Source organism: Pan paniscus, chromosome 6 (assembly GCF_029289425.2).
Source record: "Pan paniscus chromosome 6, NHGRI_mPanPan1-v2.0_pri, whole genome shotgun sequence".
In the NCBI taxonomy this organism is placed as follows: Eukaryota; Metazoa; Chordata; class Mammalia; order Primates; family Hominidae; genus Pan; species Pan paniscus.
Genome location: NC_073255.2, coordinates 193,202,634 through 193,221,574, shown reverse-complemented (window position 1 = coordinate 193,221,574; position 18,941 = coordinate 193,202,634). Strand labels below are relative to the sequence as shown.

Genomic DNA, 18,941 nt, shown 5'->3' with positions numbered 1-18,941 from the left:
TAAGTCATACACACCCACTCTAAAAAATTCAGAAAAAAACAGAAAAGCATAAAGTATAATGGAAGAATTATTCCCTATAATTGTAATTTTAGAGATAAGACTGTTAATTATACGTGTTCACATATTTTTTCTAAATGTATTTTTAAAAATAGGTCATACTGTTTATGCAGTGAGGTTATATTATGAACATTCCCCATGATTTAAGATATAATGTCTTACGCTATGGAAGTAGAATAATTCATTCATCTGTTTTTTTACAATTAGAGGTGGAGGTTGTTTAGTTTGTAAATGTATGTGTGCATGTGTGATCTTTTAAAATATTTGGTAAAATTATTTAGGAAGATCTTCATTTTTTATTTTTATTTTTGAGACATAGTCTCACTTTGTCGCCCAGGCTGGATTGCAGTGGCTTGACCTCGGCTCACTGCAACCTCCTTCTCCCAGGTTCAAGTGATTCTCCTGCCTCGGCCTCCTGAGTAGCTGGGATTACAGGCGTGTGCCACCACACCCAGCTAATTTTTGAATTTTCAGTAGAAATGGGGTTTCTCCATGTTCGCCAGGCTGGTCTTGAACTACTGACCTCAAGTGATCTGCCCACCCGGGCTTCCCAGAGTGCTGGGAATACAGGCGTGAGCCACCGTGCTTGTCTTCGTCACCCAGGTTATAAGCATAGTACCTGATAGATAGGTAGATCCTTCCACTTGTCCCACCATCCACCTTCAAGTAGGCCCCAGTGTCTGTTGTTCCCTTCTTTTTGTCCATGTATACTCAGTGTTTAGCTCCCACTTACAGGGGAGAACATGCAGTGTTTGGATTTCTATCCCTGCATTAGTTCGCTTAGGACAATGGCCTCCAGCTCCATCCATGTTGCTGCAAAAGACATGATCTCATTCCTTTTTTTTGAGATGGAGTCTCGCTCTTGTCACCCAGGCTGGAATGCAGTGGCACAATCTTGGCTCACTGCAACCTTCACCTCCCAGGTTCAAGTGATTCTCCTGCCTCAGCCTCCTGAGTAGCTGGGACTACAGGTGCCCGCCACCACGCCCGGCTAATTTGTGCATTTTTAGTAGAGATGAGGTTTCACCATGTTGGCCAGGCTGGTCTCGAACTCCTGACCTCAGATGATCTGCCCACCTCAGCCTCCCAAAGTGCTGGGATTACAGGTGTGAGCTGTCTCACCCGGCTGATCTCATTTGTTTTTATTGCTGCATAGTATTCCATGGTGTATATGTACCACATTTTCTTTATTCAGTCTGCCCTTGATGAGCATTTAGGTTATTCCATGCCTTTGCTATTGTGAATAGTGCTGCAGTGAACATATGAGTGCATATATCTTTATGTTAGAATCATTTATATTCCTTTGAGTATATACCCAATAATGGGATTGCTGGATTAAATGGTAGTTCTGTTTTAAGTTCTTTGAGAAGTCGCCACACTGCTTTCCACATGGCTGAACTAATTCATATTCCCACCAGCAGTACATGAGGATTCCCTTTTCTCTGCAACCTCACCAGCATCTGTTGTTTTTTTGACTTTTTAATAATAGCCATTCTGACTGGTATGAGGTGGTGTGTCATTGTGGTTTTTATTTGCATTTCTGTAATGATTAGTGTTGTTGCATTTTTTTCATGTGCTTCTTGGCCACATGTATTTCTTTTTTTGAAAAGTGTCTCTTCCTGTTCTTTGCCCACTTTTTAGTGTGGTTGTTTTTTTGCTTATTAATGTGTTTAAGTTCCTTATAGATTCTGGACATTAGACCTGTGTCAGATGCATAGTTTGCAAATATTTTCTCCCATTCTTTAGCTTGTTGCTTACTCTGTTGGTTTGTTTGTTTGTTTGCTTGTTTCTTGCTGTGCAGAAGCTGTTTAGTTTAATTAGGTCCCATTTGTCAATTTTTGTTTCTGTTTTAGTTACTTTTGGTGTCTTCATCATGAAATCTTTGCCAGGGCCTCTGTTTAGAATGGTATTTCCTAGGTTTTTTTTCCAGGGTTTTTAACGGTTTTAGGTTTTACATTTAAGTCTTTAATCCATCTTGAATTGATTTTTGTATATGGTGTAAGGAAGGGATCCAGTTTCAGTCTTCTGCATATGGCTAGCTAGTTATCCCAGCACCATTTATTGAAGAGGGAATCCTTTCCCCTTTGCTTGTTTTTGTCGACTTTGTTGACGTTCAGATGGTTGTAGGTGTGTGGCTTTATTTCTGGGCCCTCTATTGATCTATGTGTTCCATTGATCTATGTGTCTGTTTTTATGCCAGTACCATGCTCTTTTGGTTACTGTAGCCTTGTAGTATAGTTTGAAGTTGGGTAGTGTGACACCTCCAGCTTTGTTCTTCTTGCTTAGGATTGCTTTGACTATATGGGCTCTTTTGGTTCCATATGAATTTTAGAGTAGTTTTTTTTAATTCTGTGAAGAATGTCATTGGTAGTTTGATAGGAATAGCATTGAATCTGTAAATTGCTTTGGGCAGTATGGCCATTTTAGCAATGATTCTTCCTATCCATGAACATGGAATGTTTTTGCATTTGTTTGTGTCATCTCTGATTTCCTTGAGCAGTGTTTTTTAATTCTTGTTGTAGAGACCTTTCACCTCCCTGACTAGCTGTATTTCTAGGTTTTTATTTTATTTTATTTTATTTTGTTTTATTTTTTTTGTGGCCATTCTTGGATGTTATTGGTCTATAGAAGTGCTACTGATTTTTGTACATGGATTTTATATCCTGAAACTTTGCTGGCATTGCTTATTAGATCCAGCAGCTTTTGGGCAGACACTATGGGATTTTCTAGATATAAAATTATATCATCTGCAAACAGAGATAATTTGACTTCCTCTCTTCCTATATGAATGCCTCTCCTCTCCCCTCCCTTCCCCTCCCCTCCCCTCCTCTCCTCTCTTCTCTTTTCGTTTTTTGTCATCCAGGCCGAAGTGCAGTGACACAATCTCGGCTTGCTGCAACCTCTGCCTTCCGGGTTCAAGCTATTCTCCTGCCTCAGTCTCCCTAGTAGTTAGGACTACAGGTGCCTGCCACCACGCCCAGCTAATTTTTTTATTTTTAGTAGATGCAGGATTTCACTGTGTTGGTCAGGCTGGTCTCAAATGCCTGACCTCAGGTGATCCACCCAGCTCGGCCTCCCAAAGTGTTGGGATTACAGGTGTGAGCCACCACACCCAGCCTTTTATTTCTTTCTCTTGCCAGATTGCTCTGGCCAGGACTTCCCAGTAATATGCTGAATAGGAGTGGTGAGAATGGGCATCCTTGTCTTGTTACGGTTCTCAAGGGGCTATGCTTCCAGCTTTTGCCTGTTACATATGATGTTGGCTGTGGGTTTGTCAGAGATGGCTCTTATTATTTTCACATATGTTCCTTCAAAGCCTAGTTTGTTGAGAGTTTTTAACATGAAGGGATGTTGAATTTTATAGAAAGCTTTTTCTGCATCCATTGAGATGATCATGTGGTTTTCCTTTTGAGATGGAGTCTCGCTCTGTCACCCAGGCTGGAGTGCAGCGGTGTGATCTTGGCTCACTGCAACCTCTGCCTCCCAGGTTCAAGTGATTCTCCTGCCTCAGCCTTCTGAGTAGCTGGGATTACAGGCTTGTGCTACCATGCCTGGCTAATTTTTGTATTTTTAGTAGAGACGGGGTTTCACCATGTTGGTCAGGCTGGTCTTGAACCCCTGACCTCGTGATCCACCTGCCTCAGCCTCCCAAAGTGCTGGGATTACAGACATGAACCACCACGCCTGGCTGATCATGTGGTTTTTGTTTTTAGTTTTGTTTATTTGATGAATCACATTTATTGATTTGAGTGTGTTGAACCAACCTTCCATCCCAGGGATAAAGCCTACTTGATCATGGTGGATTAGCTTTTTGATGTGCTGCTGGATTTGGTTTGCTAGTATTTTGTTGAGGATTTTGCATCTATGTTTATCAAGAATATTGGTGTGAAGTTTTCTTTTTCTTTTTGTGTCTTAGCCAGGTTTTGGTATCAGAATGATGCTGGCCTCATAGAATGAGTTAGGGAGGTGTCCTTTATTTTTAAATTTTTGGAATAGTTTCAGTAGGAATGGTACCAGCTGTTCTTTAAATATTTGATAGGATTCGGTCATGAATTTATCTGATCCTGAGCGTTTTCTAGTCAGTTGGCTTTTTATTACAGACTCAGTTTCAGAACTCATTATTCATCTGTTCAGGGTTTGAATTTCTTCCTGGTTCAGTCTTGGGAGGTTGTATGTTTCCCGGAATGTTTGTATGTTTATCCATTTCTGGTAACTTTTCTAGTTTGTATGCATGAAAGTGTTCATAATAGTCCCTGATGGTTTTTTGTATTTCTGTGGGGTCAGTGGTAATGCTGTCTTTGTCATTTCTGATTGTGATTATTTGGATCTTCTTTTTATCTTTATTAGTCTAGCTAGCATTCTATCTACTGTATTTTTTCTTTCAAAGAATCAACTCCTGGTTTCATTGATCTTTCATATGGTTTTTCGTGTCTCTATTTCATTCAGAACAGCTCTGATTTTGGTTATTTCTTGTCTTCTGGTAGCTTTGGGGTTGGTTTGCTCTTGTTTTTCTAGTTCCTCAAGTCGTTTGTTTTCCCATTTATTGACAGTTATACTTGGTATTCTTTTTAAAATCTTATGTCTTGATTACATTTTTTTCTTATTTCTAATGTGTTTTTGCTACTTTATTTTCTTGATTTTTCTAGCCAGACATCAGAATTCTTTTGAATTCTGAATTCTTCGATTTATTTTTTCCTACTTTTTTGCTCTTTTTTGTTATACTTATTTTAATTTCCTGTTGTATTTTGTTTTATTTATTTGTTTCTGAGACAGGATTTCACTCTGTTGCCCAGGTTAGAGTGCACTAGCGCGATCATAGCTCACTGTAACCTCAAACTCCTGGGCTCAAGTGATCTTCCCACTTCAGCCTCCCAAGTAGCTGGGACTACAGGTGTGTGCTGCCATGCCCATCTCATTTTAAAATTTTTGTTAGAGATAAGGTCTTGCTATGTTGCCCAGGCTGGTCTTGAACTTCTGGGCTCAAATGATCCTCCTGCCTCCCCCTTTAAAAGTACTAGGATTACAAGCATGAGCCATCGTGCCTGGCCTATTTCTTCCTGTATTGTGGTTTGCTAGGATTTATTTTGTTGTTCCTTTTACAAATTCTTGAGTTGAGTGCTTCACTTTTATTTTTATTTTTTCTTTCATAATAAAACTCATTTATTTGAGCATCTGAATACAGATTTTCTACACTTTATGTTTTTATAAAGTATTCTTGTTTTGTTACTTTTTAGTTGGCCTATGATTGCATTAGTGTATTTTAATTTAAGCTTTGTTGTTAATTTTTTGCATTCAGATATTTTGACTTATTCTCTGTTGTTAATGCAGTAGTTCTGATGCGGTTTAGAACTTGATATATTTTGTTGGGCAGGGTGGTGCGCACTTGTAATCCCAGCTACTCAGGGGGCTGAGATGGGAGGATCACTTGAGCCTAGGAGTTAGAGACCAGCCTGGGAAACATAGTGAGATCTCATCTTAAAAAAAAAGATAGACATACTTTTTGTAGTTTAATTTCAAATTCATTTTTGTAAATTTTCCTTTAGTGATTGAAATAGAGGTATATTCCCTATAAGGGATTACTTTAGGTTTATTAAATCAACCTTGTTATTATTTTTCAGATTCTGTGTATCATTGTTAATATTTTTTCATTCTTGGGCAGTCGCAGACTGATTAAGTGGTGTGTCAGGAGAGGCGGTCTGCATGGGCCCTAAGCATTCCTGCGTTTTCTTTCTGGGTGTGCCAAGACTGTGAGGTCTTGACTGCTCTTTACCTGGGCCATTTGTTAGGGTTGTGTTTCTTCTGAGCAAACTTGAGGGATGAAGTGATGGCTCCCTCTGGGCCACAGAGCAGCCTGGCTTATTACCACGTGCTATGAAAACAGTGGATTCCCCACGCTCACTGTTCTTTAGCTGCTGCACAGATCTGTCGCATATGCAACATCCATCCATAAGACTTGGGAGCAGGGGAAATGACATGCTGGCACTCATGCCTCTTGCTGTACCGGAGTAATAAAATCCTTTGCTTCTGATCCAGGAGTCTTGTGTCTCCTGCCAGCATCCATGTAACAGCGACAGGCTAACTTATTAATTTGTAAGGATAGAACCAGACCCCAGACCTGACAGTTTTGGCAATGAGATTGGATGGTGCAGAGGAAGAACAAGGACCTTGTATTCCAGGTTTAGTGATATGAAAAGACCTTCAGCTCTGGTGGTGGATTTGCTCAACTCAGTGGTGAGAGCGAGGCGGAGGAGGAAGGGCCCCTGGTAATTACATTACTCCTACCTGTAATGAGTCTGAATGGTGCTTTGGCTGTCGTTCATTCCTCTCCTGTTGTAAGACGAAGGAATGTTGGTATGACACCAGGGCAGTAAGCCCCCAGCTCCAGTCAGAAGGCATTATGGGTGTAGCTGCTGAGTCAAGGAGTCTCAGTCCTGAAATGAGTGGTACCTCAGCTTCCTGAAGCACTGGGATTACAGGTGTGAGCTACTGAGCCTGGCATCAGGTGACTTTTTGAGTAGGGTGTTTGGGCTTATTCCATCTGTGGTGTAGCTTGCACTGCTGACTCTATATTAAATTGGTATTCGTGTTTTACATGATCATACTATGCAAGCTTGGCCTCAGGGACTGTGCCTTCCCTTTGGCCCAATATAAACAGTATAGGGCCCCAGGAGGAGAAGCTAATATCTCAGCTTTTGTGAGAGACTTAATAGCTCACAAATACTCCAGGAGGCCATTTCCTAAAATAGCAGGTGCCTCTCCTGCCTGCCATTGCCTCCGAGTGGACTCCTGAGAAAGGACAGCTGTGAATCTGCTGCTCAGCTCTTGTTGAAATAGATTGCCCAACCTGTGGGGCCATGTGACTCTCTAGTCTGTCATCCCTCTTCTGGGGTGGAACAATTTAGATTCCATGTCCAGTAAAATGGAAGAGGCTTAACAGGCCTCCTAGCCAAATAAAAATGGTCTCTCCCAGAGCTCAACCTGCCTGGCGCTACCTGGTATCAAGGTTTCATGTGAAAAAGTGGCAGATACCTCCTGGGGGAAACCCTATTTCCTAATCCACTGCTGAAGCCAAACCACCCAGTCAGGCCCTCAATCCCCTGAGCCCTCCTAATGTCGAGGCTGGGCTCTCTGACCTTTGGCTGCATCAGAAGCTGATGGTATTCACTGAGTAGTGGCAGCCCATCACAATGGAGGCATACTTAGGAATTTTTTATTTTTAAAATTCTAAATGAATTTCTTATCAAATTTGCATAAACATGCTAGATATAATGAATAAAGGTTTTCTGTTGTATTTATTTATTTACTTTTTTGTTTTTTTTGAGACTGAGTCACTCTGTTGCCCAGGCTGGAGTATAGTGGTGCAGTCTTGGCTCACTGCAACGCAACCTCCGCCTCCCAGGTTCAAGCGATTCTCCTGCCTCAGCCTCCCAAGTAGCTGGGATTACAGCTAATCTTTGTGTTTTTAGTAGAGACGGGCTTTCACCATGCTGGTCTTGAACTCCTGACCTCAAGGGATCCATCTGCCTTGGCCTCCTAAAGTGCTGGGATTACAGGTGTGAGCCACTGTGTCCAGCCTGGTTTTCTATTTATTTAAATATTGTATAAAGAATAATAACAATGAAGCTCTATGTACTCACCAGTTAATCTAAAGAAATAGAACATAATAATATAGTGGATAGTAAATTTATTCAATATGAAATGTCCTACTTTATCCTATTTAATGTTTTTTGTTTTGCATTCTTCTGTATTTAAACCAGACTCCTGTACATTTTTAAAAAATTAAACAATAATTTTTAATCATTTTCACTTTTTTTAGTATCACTTTCGTTTTGATAGGTCTTAGACAGTTAATTGTGTTTTTTGACCTAATTTGCATATATAGTTATAGTAGATATATTTGGTTTTTATCATTTCCTGTTTTCGTATTTTATATATTTTGTTATGTTTATATTTTGCTAAACTTGGTTTTCTGTTTTTTACTATATTAACTATTACATTTTTGTTCTGTTTTCTAGTATCTTAGTAATATTACTTTTGATACTAGTTACTATTACTGTTACTAGTTTTATTATTTTGATACTAGTAAGATTAGTGGTAACCTTAAGTTTTTAGTAGCATTATTTAACTTTAATTTCTCTGCTGTCAGTAAAAAGTGAAATATTATCATTTTAAATGACCCCTATTTAAAATGAAAGTTTTTCTTTAACTCTTTTTTTCTCATCTGAATGTCACTTCTTAATGTATAAGATAATAAAAAATTATTAAATGACTTCTCTTTCAAAAATATTTTTTGGCATTGCATTTTAGTTTATAACTATATATATCGTTATTTATATTTCTCTTTATTTAGAAAAAATTTGTCATTGTTCACCAACAATTCCGTGCAGTCACTTCACAGTCCTTTGTGAAGGACCAGGTAGGATGGTGACGTGGGCTCCTGTACTCAGCAGAGCCATGAGTTTGAGTCCGTCTGCTTCCTAAAGTTCCCCTGCATGCTCAGGGGGGTCTGTACGGCTTTTACACCCCTGAAGGACAGGGAGACCCCCACTTTACCCCATCATCTTTTTTCCTAAGCATCTGAGGTCAGAGTTGGGGGAGGACAGTTGAATGAGCATGGCAAAAGCAACTGGCCCACACCGTTAAGCAAGGCGCCTTTCATTTTGAGTGGCTAGTGGCTACTCATGGCTCAACCAAATTTGTAATGACATCAGTTTAGGCATATGTCTACAGCCTCATTCCTGACACTGTTTATTCAGCTTTGGGACTCCTTGAAATAGCAGCTGTACCCACAGGACCTTTTACCTGGTGTTGCATGGCTCACAGTTAACACCATCATGATGACATTCCTTCATGCTTCCGCTCAGAGGAGAGGGAGTGACAACCTAGCCAGCAGTGGGCTCAGCCTCACTACTTACCTCAGCCTGCAGACTGTCACCAGCAGCTAGGACTGCTTGGGGTCCCTGCTCCTCCTGCTTGCCCACCACTTGGGTGAGCACACTCACTGCTATTAATAGATCCCAGGAGTCTTCTCATATCCCTTAAGCCAATCTGCATGGGCCCCTTCTCTTTCTTTTTCAGAAAGCCATCTATTAGTCCCCTATCCTTGTCGCCAAAAACCGTCAAGAACTGTAAAAAGTCTGAGATTTTATTCTGCTTGCAAACTAACAAGTTAGTCTCCGAGTTTCATGGATGCTAGTTGTACACCTGAGATGTCTGGGTCAGAGACAAAGGACTTGGTTATGCACAGCACATAACCGAGTGCACAAGCTTCCTTTTGGTGCCAGTTCCCCTTGAACCCAAGCCCCACAGTGGGCCTGTATCACAGCTAGGGAACCCACCATATTTATATCGGGCTGCAAGCAACCCTGTCTAACCTTTGCTTGGAGGTGAACATTGTGCTACCAGACAGTAAACAAACCTGTCCTTTGCTTCAGAGATACACTATCTCTAAATCCCAAGGCCATCTGCTGTACGACCTTAAGAAGACAGTTCCAAATAAGGTCTGTCCCTGCCTCTGCTTGTGAGATGCACAGAAATGTGAGAGAGCCGTGGAGCATTGTCTCCCAGCCCACAGGCACATACCTGAAGAAAACAAGTTTAATTACTAAGAAATAGTTCTTACCAGAATATCAGAGGAAGTCTAAGTTTTATGGTGATTGATTTCCCAACATGGATTATCATCCTAAAAATTATTGTTACAGTGTTATAATTATTTAACATTACAATTACAACTTCTTTTGGACAGTGGGTTTTAAATGGTTCCAAGGAGCTGGCACTGTGTAGTTCATATATTGTAACACTTCAGACACTATTAACACTGTTTAGCTCATGTATATTACAGGTATAATGCATGTGTTATTTGTTTTGGGAGCCCTGCTCTTCAGTTCATATATTTCTTAGGGGCTGGTTGGAGGCAGGGAAAGACAGGATTGAGAGAGTGTAACACAAACGCTAGAACAAATCTGCATAAATGTGCAAGATATAATTTTATCTCCTTCTGTCTGTTTATTGATAGACTTTCCATAAAATATTTAATGTGTAATAGAAAGGATTTTAGAAAGAGAGAAAAGGAGGGGAGGAGGAAGAAAGGAAGAGAGGAGTCATTGTTAAAGGTGGTAGATTATGTTTTGGTATCTGTATTAGTCTGTTTTCTGTCTCACACTGCTATGAAGAAATACCTGAGACTGGGTAATTTATAAAGAAAAGAGGTTTAATTCACTCTCAGTTCCGCATGGCTGGGGGTGCCTCAGGAAACTTACAATCATGGCAGAAGGCACCTCTTCACAGGGTGGCAGGAGAGAGAATGAGTGCCAGTGGGGGACATGCCAGACGCTTATAAAACCATCAGATCTCATGAGAACTCACTCAGTATCATGAGAACAGCATGGGGGAACCACCCCTATGATTCAATTACCTCCCACTGGGTCCTTCCCACGACACATGGGGATTATGGGAATTACAATTCGAGATGAGATTTGGGTGGGGACACAGGCAAACCATATCAGCATCTTAAATAGTTTGAAAGTTGTGAAGTGCAAGTTCAAAGGACTCTTCAGTAAAGTAGTAGTGTGTTTTGTGACTATTCACATTTCATCTCCTGTGATTAATAGCTACTTACTATGAGATCTCATGTGTTAAAATACAAGCCTAATTCATTCTGGTTCACTGGCCTCCCGTGCTGTGAGCACTTAAGGTGAGCTGACTCTCAGATTTGAGGAAGTGTTTTAAACTTGCCAAATGCAGCCTTGTGGTAAGTCTGCGATATTGTTGAAGGACTAGTAAGAAAAAGTCACTTCGCCTCAGAGGTTATCATTTAGGGCTAGGTATACTTCTCCATGCTTTTAGGATGTTTTCTTCCCTTTCTATTGAATTTGAAGAACTGGGGTGCCGTGATTTTAATGCATCCTATTCCTGCAATTCAGAAACTAGAAAGTAATACTTAGGACAAAATTGAAATAAGTGTATGTTTTGGAATTTTATAACTCATATTTTTATGTTAAATGTGGAATGAGATAACATAATTTATTGAGAAATATGGATGTATTTATAATTTTGTTGGTTGTGTTAGATAATTGTAGGTTAGTGCATTGCAGTACAAAATATCAATATGATGCTTTAACTTACAGGTGCAGATTCAATCATTGGGTGATTTTTTGGGGAGTAAAAGTGGTTTCTTTTTTTTGTCTTATCCTGCAGTTTTTAAGTTTTAAAAGTCTGGCCTTTAGTTTGGTCCTGAAGTCAGAATTTGTTTTACATTTAAAACAAAGTTGTGCATAATGATTATATTATTATATTCTTGTCTCATGGATTAATGAAAATTCTATATAATGTGAAGAAAAGCATCATATAGAACTGGTAAAAGCAGTGTCTCTATAGTTTATAATGCTGGATTACAATGGACAGTTCTTCAGCGGCACAGTAGAGGGCTCCGGAGGCTGTGAGGAGCACCAGAGTCCATGCTAGAGAGAGCTGGCGCTCTCCAGCAGCTCGGAGCATTGCGGCGCACCAAGTTCAGTGCTCACTGAACTGTTTGGCTCTGTGCCATAATTAGCCTTCTATTCCCTCGATTAGAATCACGGATAGAAATTCATTAATCTGCTTTGTTAGTGGAAAGTGTTAGGAAAGTAATTGTTAAAAATGGCTCTGCAGATGTTTTTTATGAAGAATTTTTTTTGGTTTTATCCAAGCTTAATATTTTCCATAATTTTGAAAAGTCAGTCTAAACATTGTAAACCATAAGTACCTAGTGTTTTTTTCCTGTTAATAAATATAAATTTCCTCTCCTTCCAAGGGATTATTTTATGCTTTCATATAGGCAGAAACCTTATTGTTCATGAAATGAAGTAAAATACTAAAATTATATTTCTACTCTATTTTTCAGGGAATCCGAGCCCGCATTTTAGAGACTTTGGTCATGCTTCTTCTTCTTGCGTTACTCATTCTTGGGATAGTGTGGGTAGCTTCAGCACTCATTGATAATGATGCCGCAAGCATGGAATCTTTATATGGTATGGATTTCCTTGTTTTAACCAGTTTCCTTACTGGAAACTATAGTTTGGGATATAATTACACACTCAATTTTAAAAACATTTAAATCTTTGTGTAGTTAACAAAGATGTTTGATGTTAATTTACAGAATTAAGAAATCTTTAGATATCTTTATCTAAAAATGAAGTTTTATTTATTTTATATGTGAAGAACAAGTAAGCAGCTTTTCAGATTTTTGTTGTTGTTGTTGTTAATTGGTTTCTGTTCTTCAAATTCCGTGGAGACATTTTTTCTCCCTCCAAACAGGTTTTGCTAAAGGGTTACTGCTTGGTTTTCTATTTTAGATCTCTTTATTGTACAATTTAGAAATTATATGGCTTAATAAACTAAAATAGGCAATTACAATGTTTACATGAGGTATAGTCAGCCTCTATCTTATCGTAAGATAGACTATCTTAATGTGCAGTATTTTGGATTTATTAAAATATATTTACTTTTTTTAATAGATCTCTGGGAGTTCTATCTACCCTATTTATATTCCTGTATATCATTGATGGGATGTTTGTTACTTCTCTGTAAGTATTTTTCAGACTTGATATTAAGAGAAAAGTAGAGTTGTCCTTATTCTGGAAAATTCAGGGAAGTTTTCTGATGAGATTTCTTAACTATTTGGAGATTTTTTTGAGTTCGCCTTAACTATTTTTATTCAAAATAAATTTTGATAAATGGAAACTTTGAAATAATAAGATGCTTTTATTGTTCTCTAAGGAAAGCTTCTTTTACCGGGTTGTAGAGTGAGACAGACGGACAGACACACACACACACACACACTCACACTCACACACTTTCACACACTCATATACAGTCATACTTACATACACTGACACACAAACCATATGCACACTCATACACACATGCTATAGCCTCACCCCCATACCTGTCATAATGCTAGATTCTACTTTTAAATGGAAATGGTAGAATTATGTATGATAAGTTTGTGGTTTTTTAAAAGTTTGTTTTGTTTTACTTGAAGCATCACAGCCTATCTCAGGGATAAGTAGATAAACGTAGTTTAAAGGACTTAAGACTATGGTTGTCACCTTTAGATATTCTTGTTTGTTTCTCAGTCCTATTAATACTTGAAATTTAACCTGTTCTTTGCTAATTTTTCTTTATTTTAAGCAAAAGTATTTATTATTATTCAACTGCTAGAATCTTGAATATTATTCTAAGCCTTTTTTTGTTGTCACATATCTTTCATAACTAATTACACCTATCCTGCTCACATGGCCCCTCTAGCTTCTTTACTGATGATGGTGAAGAGTCCTCTGACAAAACACTGACAATCTCAGTTGGAGAGAAGAATGTTCTTAAAATGATAATCCTTGAATTTCCCTTATTTTTATGGTCTAGTTGTTTATCTCTTTCTCCAAGCTCTATAATGTCGCTTTCTGTCTTTTGGTGATCTTATTTCTGCAGTGTGTACACCAGTTGGCCTTTCTCGTATGTTCACAGTGATGGGTCAGTTGCTAGTGAAGCCAACAGTAAGTATTTAATTATAAATCATTTTGTTTATTAAATAAATGTGTTTACATTTGATCATCCTTGATATTGTGAGCTAGCATTTAGAAATAGAAGAAGAAGATGTTTTGTATGTTTATCACTCAAATTGTTGTCTTATTAAGTTCTTTTTTTTTGTTTTTGTTTCTGTTTTTTTTTTTTTTGAGACAGAGTCTTGCTCTGTCGCCCAGGCTGGAGTGCAGTGGTGCGATCTCGGCTCACTGCAGGCTCCGCCCCCTGGGTTCACACCTTTCTCCTGCCTCAGCCTCCCGAGTAGCTGGGACTACAGGCGCCTGCCACCTTGCCTGGCTAATTTTTTTGTATTTTTAGTAGAGATGGGGTTTCACTGTGTTAGCCAGGGTGGTCTCGATCTCCTGACCTCGTTATCCGCCCACCTCGGCCTCCCAAAGTGCTGGGATTACAGGCGTGAGCCACCGCACTCGCATATTAAGTTTTTTGTTTAATAGAACTTTGGTTAAATTTCCAATCTTTGGAAACCAAATTTGGTTTTGCTTTTAAAATACTAACTATAGGTGCATAGGTAAAAATTCCTCTAGCAAATTTTAGGACAAAATTTACAAATATTTGCAGGTATTTTAGGTGTCCATTGCCTAATATCAAAAAGTACCTCTATTATGTTTCAAAATTTACATGTATGCTTTAATTTACAAAATGGTTATATTTCTGAAAATTTGTCTGCATATTGTGTCTCGATTAATTGAAGCATACTTTACCTTTCATCTTAGAAACACTATATATTAGTTTTTAAATGATTTTCAGTTGATTGTAATTCTAATGATTTGTCGCTTTCTTTGGTCTCTATTTTGTCAGATATTTAATTATATAAAAACGATTTCTTAGCTGCCCCTAGGAAATTTGTCACTTATTTTCATGGATCCTCACTGCCTATGAACTCAAGAGTAAACTACTTACATGTTACAAAGCCTTTCACAGCCTGGTCCACACTCAGTTTTCCTCTAGCTGTCCCTGTGTTTACTGTCACTCTAGCTCATGAGCGAACTTGCTGTGCTCTGAATAGGCTCTATGCATTCTGTCTCCAGGACTGTCTCTTTCCCTTCAAGGTCTCTTACCTGCTCCAGCTACCTAGCAGCCTCCTATGGCCTAGCTCAAATATCAGCTCCACTGTCTACATAGCTTTGAACGTTGCCTTGCTTCTTCAAGGACAAAGAATTAAAGTCCTTTCTTTGCATTTCTCATATTCCCTTTTGTTTCTGTCTCACTAGTAATACTTATTAAATCGTTATAGTTATGTGTTTGTCCTCCTTGTCATGATTCATTTAGGGAAAATACTGAGGAAGTGTTATAGGAGCTATACTTTTAGTAAATGCTTGCTTAATTTTGAAAATCATAATATTTTTATATTTTAAAGATGAAGTTTAATTTTTTATTTTTAAAAAAATGCGTAAATACATTTTACAAAAAGTATGTAAATGTTGTATACACACTTGTGTACCACACACATGCTGTCAAGTCTTGAAATTCCTTTCCCTTGTAAAGAGATTTTGGGACACTGAATTCATTTAGTTTCTTCCTACATTTGTTGTTGTTGTTTGTTTGTTTGTTTGGTCTTCTTTCTCCTTTTCTGCTTCCTGACCCCTAACTATAGGCAAATGTTTAAAGTTCCATCATTGGTCTAAAGTTCTATTAATGCTCTACTCCTAAACCATCTCTGCATTTCCACATCACTTTTACATGCCTAATTCTAATGAGGAAAAGACAATGGAAACAAATTCCAGTACATTTTAAGTGCTATAATTGAATACCCCATGGAGCTGAAAACTCAATGTATATAAAACGAAACTACTTACTTAGCTCCCTTCCCCAAGCTAATTTTTCTCCTTAACTTGTCTCTTATTAATGTTAAATATAGTGAACCCCAAGTTTTTCCTCAAAGAATCAGTATGTCAGTATGTTCAGCTCTCTTCTTCTTCGATTCTCCATTTTAAAGTTTAACTTCCTGGTTCTCTTCGCCCCCTTGCCTCTAGTTTCAGTAAACAACTTTCCCACCAGTCCTAATCAGTATTTCACATCTGTTTGCTGGTCACCTGCTCCATCCTGACTCACCTCTGGTCACCTTCTTTGACCTGAGTCACCCCTGGTCACCTGCTCTGACTTAAGTCATCTTTAGTTACCTGTTCCTAACTGTCCTTCCTGCTAGACTAGTCACCCTGCCACTCTGGCTCATATGCCTGCTCCCTTTAAAATAGCCAGTCAGAATTAGCTTAGACTGTGTGGTCCAACCATAGTCAATAGGGGAACGACACACTAGTAGGGCCCTGTGTCAGAAATAAGAACTCCTTCCCCTCCCCTGTGCAGGTGTGCTCTCCCCATTACTCCATTTGCCAGTCGCACCCTTCTATAGAAGTAAAAATTGCCTTGCTGAGAAAATTAAATTTATGTTCGAGTGCTATTTCTTTGCAGCACCAGGGAACGAGCATTTTGCATTTCTAACATTAACAGTATCCTCAAAGTCTTGTCTTTGTTTCTTTTCTTGTTGGTAACATTCAATAATAAAGATTATTTATTGAGTAATTGAGTGTATTGTATATGCTAGCAATAAACACTATATTTTACACACATAATTTCATTTTATCCTGATGACAAACCTATAAGTTAGATAGTAGTATTCTTATTTTATGGCTAAACTAATGTCATTTCAGGAAGATTAAGTAGCTTGTACAAGATCAGAGATCTATGAGGGGGCAGAGTGTGAACCCAAGAGGCTGGTTTCATACCAGAAGCTGGTCTGCCATTCTATTTTGCTGTAAGCTCCAGAGCTGTGAAACCGATTTGTTTGCTGAGTGGACTTTACCCCTCCACTTCTGTGTTCTGCTTACAGTTTCCTCTAATTGAAATGCCTTTCTTTTGGTAATTTAAGCTGTCAGATAAGATGCTACTACGCTACTACCATCAAAAACGCTGGTCGAAACTTTTGTCTCCCCATCTGGGAATAATTTTTCTTCCTTTGAACTTTTGTAATGTTTTATTTAAGCCACCGTTATGACTTTAACAAATCTTCTAATTATTTTTTAAATTCATCTGCTGTCTTGTGCTACACTAGAATATCAGCTGTTTGAGGTCAAGGACTATGTCTTACCCATATTTAAGCCCCCATTAGCCCATAGTAGTTGAGTATAGGGTTTGAAGGCACGTAACATTTCTTTGGTAACTCTGTTTCTTGGAATATAAAATGGAGATGAGAACAGTCTGTTTTTCGTAGGATTGTTGTAGAAATCAAGGAGGATGGTGCTCATAAGAACTTAACACAAATATATGTGTGTTATTTACATTGTCACTGCATTAGTCTATTATGCCTCGGTATAAACCTGAGGCTGAGTAATGTATAAAGAAGAGAGGTTTATTTGGCTTATGGTTCTGCAGGCTGTGCAAGAAGCATGGCACTGGGACCTGCCTCTGGCTAGTGCTTCAGGAAGCTTCCAGTCATGGCGAGAGGCGAACGAGGAGCATTTGTGTCACAGGGCAAGAGAGGGAGCAGGCGAGAGAGAGGTCCATACTCTTTTAAACAACCTGCTGTCGTGTGAACAAATAGAGCAAGAACTCAGTTATTACTGTGTGGACAGCACCAAATTGGTTATTCATGAGAGATCCACCCCCATGACCCAAATACTTCCTACAGGGTCCCACCTCCAATACTGGGGATCAGATTTCAACATGAGGTTCGGAAGGGACAAATATCCAAACTACATCAGTCACTCATTCACACTAAGACATACCCGTGGTGATAAGTAATTCTTGGACAATTTGCATAAGAAAGATAAAAATCCTTTTGTATGCATTAGACCTTATGTAAAAACTGTCAATTGTGATCCAGATAGTAGAAAGTGAAAAGAAGTGTTGATGGGAAAGGGACTTTGGGTCAAGGCCCCCAAGGACCTGGTCCCAGACATGTGGGTTTTCTCTGGGATTCCTCTCCCCTAACCCACTGCATCCGCGAGATCCTCTCCGTGTCGCACTCTTTCTCCTCGGGAGGAGCTCACATTCCAGCACTTGCCACTCGTTTCAGCCTAAATGTTCCCTCTTTGGAGAGGGCTTGCTGGCTGGCCGTTTAGGTATGTCTTCCCCTTTTCTTCCTATTCCTTTCTTCCTCATAGGATGGTCATTCTTTGTCATTATTTGTTTGTATATTTATTTGCTTATTACTGTTGATTATTATTTTGGTATTTGTTTTTTCTCACCTTCCAAGTCAGGCTTCTCAAGGATCGAGTTGGTATGTGTGCCAGTGATGAGTTCAGTGCTAGGTCATAGGGGACCGTAAAGATTTGTTGAAAGACTGGGAATTATTGGATTGCTTCAAATAAATTTCACATCAGCTGTATAAATGGGACATGTGACAGGGATTGCATGATTTGAAAACCTGTTTTCTGAAAATACTGTAAAGTCTGAAAGGAGGTGTGTGGATGGTTTCTATCTTTTTGTCCATTAGCTGCTCACAATTTGTTCTTTTTGCTGAGTGTGAGTAGTTTGGATGTGAGGATATGGAACACTGATATCAGCTCTAGACTTCTTTGAGATTTGCCCTACAGCTAGGAAGATAATAAGGATCCTCTCAGAAGGATAGCTATGTTAACAAAACTAGAATTAAATCAATCTTAGGATTTTTAACAGTGCAGACAATATCCCATACAATTGGTAAATTCTTAGTATGGTTTTTTCTTTGGAATTACTGTTGTTTGACTTGGTTTGTATGTAAACATACCACTTCTCTAGATTTTGGTCTATTAGATGATTTTGATAATACCAATCTTTAATATTCATGGAGTGTTTTTAGTACATAAAGATGATATAAATGGAAAGTACTGCATGTTACTGATGTAGTTTATGGATTTCTTGTTTTAGACATTATGTAGGTAAATGTAAATGAGAAAACAAATGTTGGACTGGGTGTCTGTTCCTTCTATCTCTAAAATATTGGCTTGGGCCTATATTTACTGCAGTTATTAACCGTAGTTAGCTTTTTGGCTGTTTAAAATTGGTACATGTAGGCTGGGCGGGTGTGGTGGCTCACTTCTATAATCCCAGCACTTTGGGAGGCTGAGGCAGGCGGATCACCTGAGGTCAGGAGTTCAAGACCAGCTTGGTCAACACGGTGAAACCCGTCTCTACTAAAAATACAAAAATTAGCTGGGCATGGTTGTGTGTGCCTGTAGTTCCAGCTACTAGGGAGGTTGAGGTGGGAGGATCGCTTGACCCCGGGAGGCAGAGGTCGCAGTGAGCTGAGATTATCGTACCACTGCACTCCAGCCTGGGCATCAGAGTGAGACTGTCTCAAACAAACAAACAAACAATAATAAAAA

General features: G+C 39.0%; 1 protein-coding gene across 14 annotated transcripts in view; it reads left to right on the top strand.

The window, feature by feature from the left end:
* Positions 1 to 18,941, top strand: part of LMBR1 (limb development membrane protein 1) — a 211,411-nt gene that overhangs the window by 116,799 nt on the left and 75,671 nt on the right. For all 14 annotated transcript variants that reach the window (XM_034965351.3, XM_034965345.3, XM_063606434.1 and 11 more), the window contains 3 exons: positions 11,939 to 12,065; positions 12,552 to 12,620; positions 13,525 to 13,589. In XM_034965351.3, the coding sequence (XP_034821242.1) occupies positions 11,939 to 12,065; positions 12,552 to 12,620; positions 13,525 to 13,589 (261 nt within the window). The remainder of the gene's footprint in view (positions 1 to 11,938; positions 12,066 to 12,551; positions 12,621 to 13,524; positions 13,590 to 18,941) is intronic.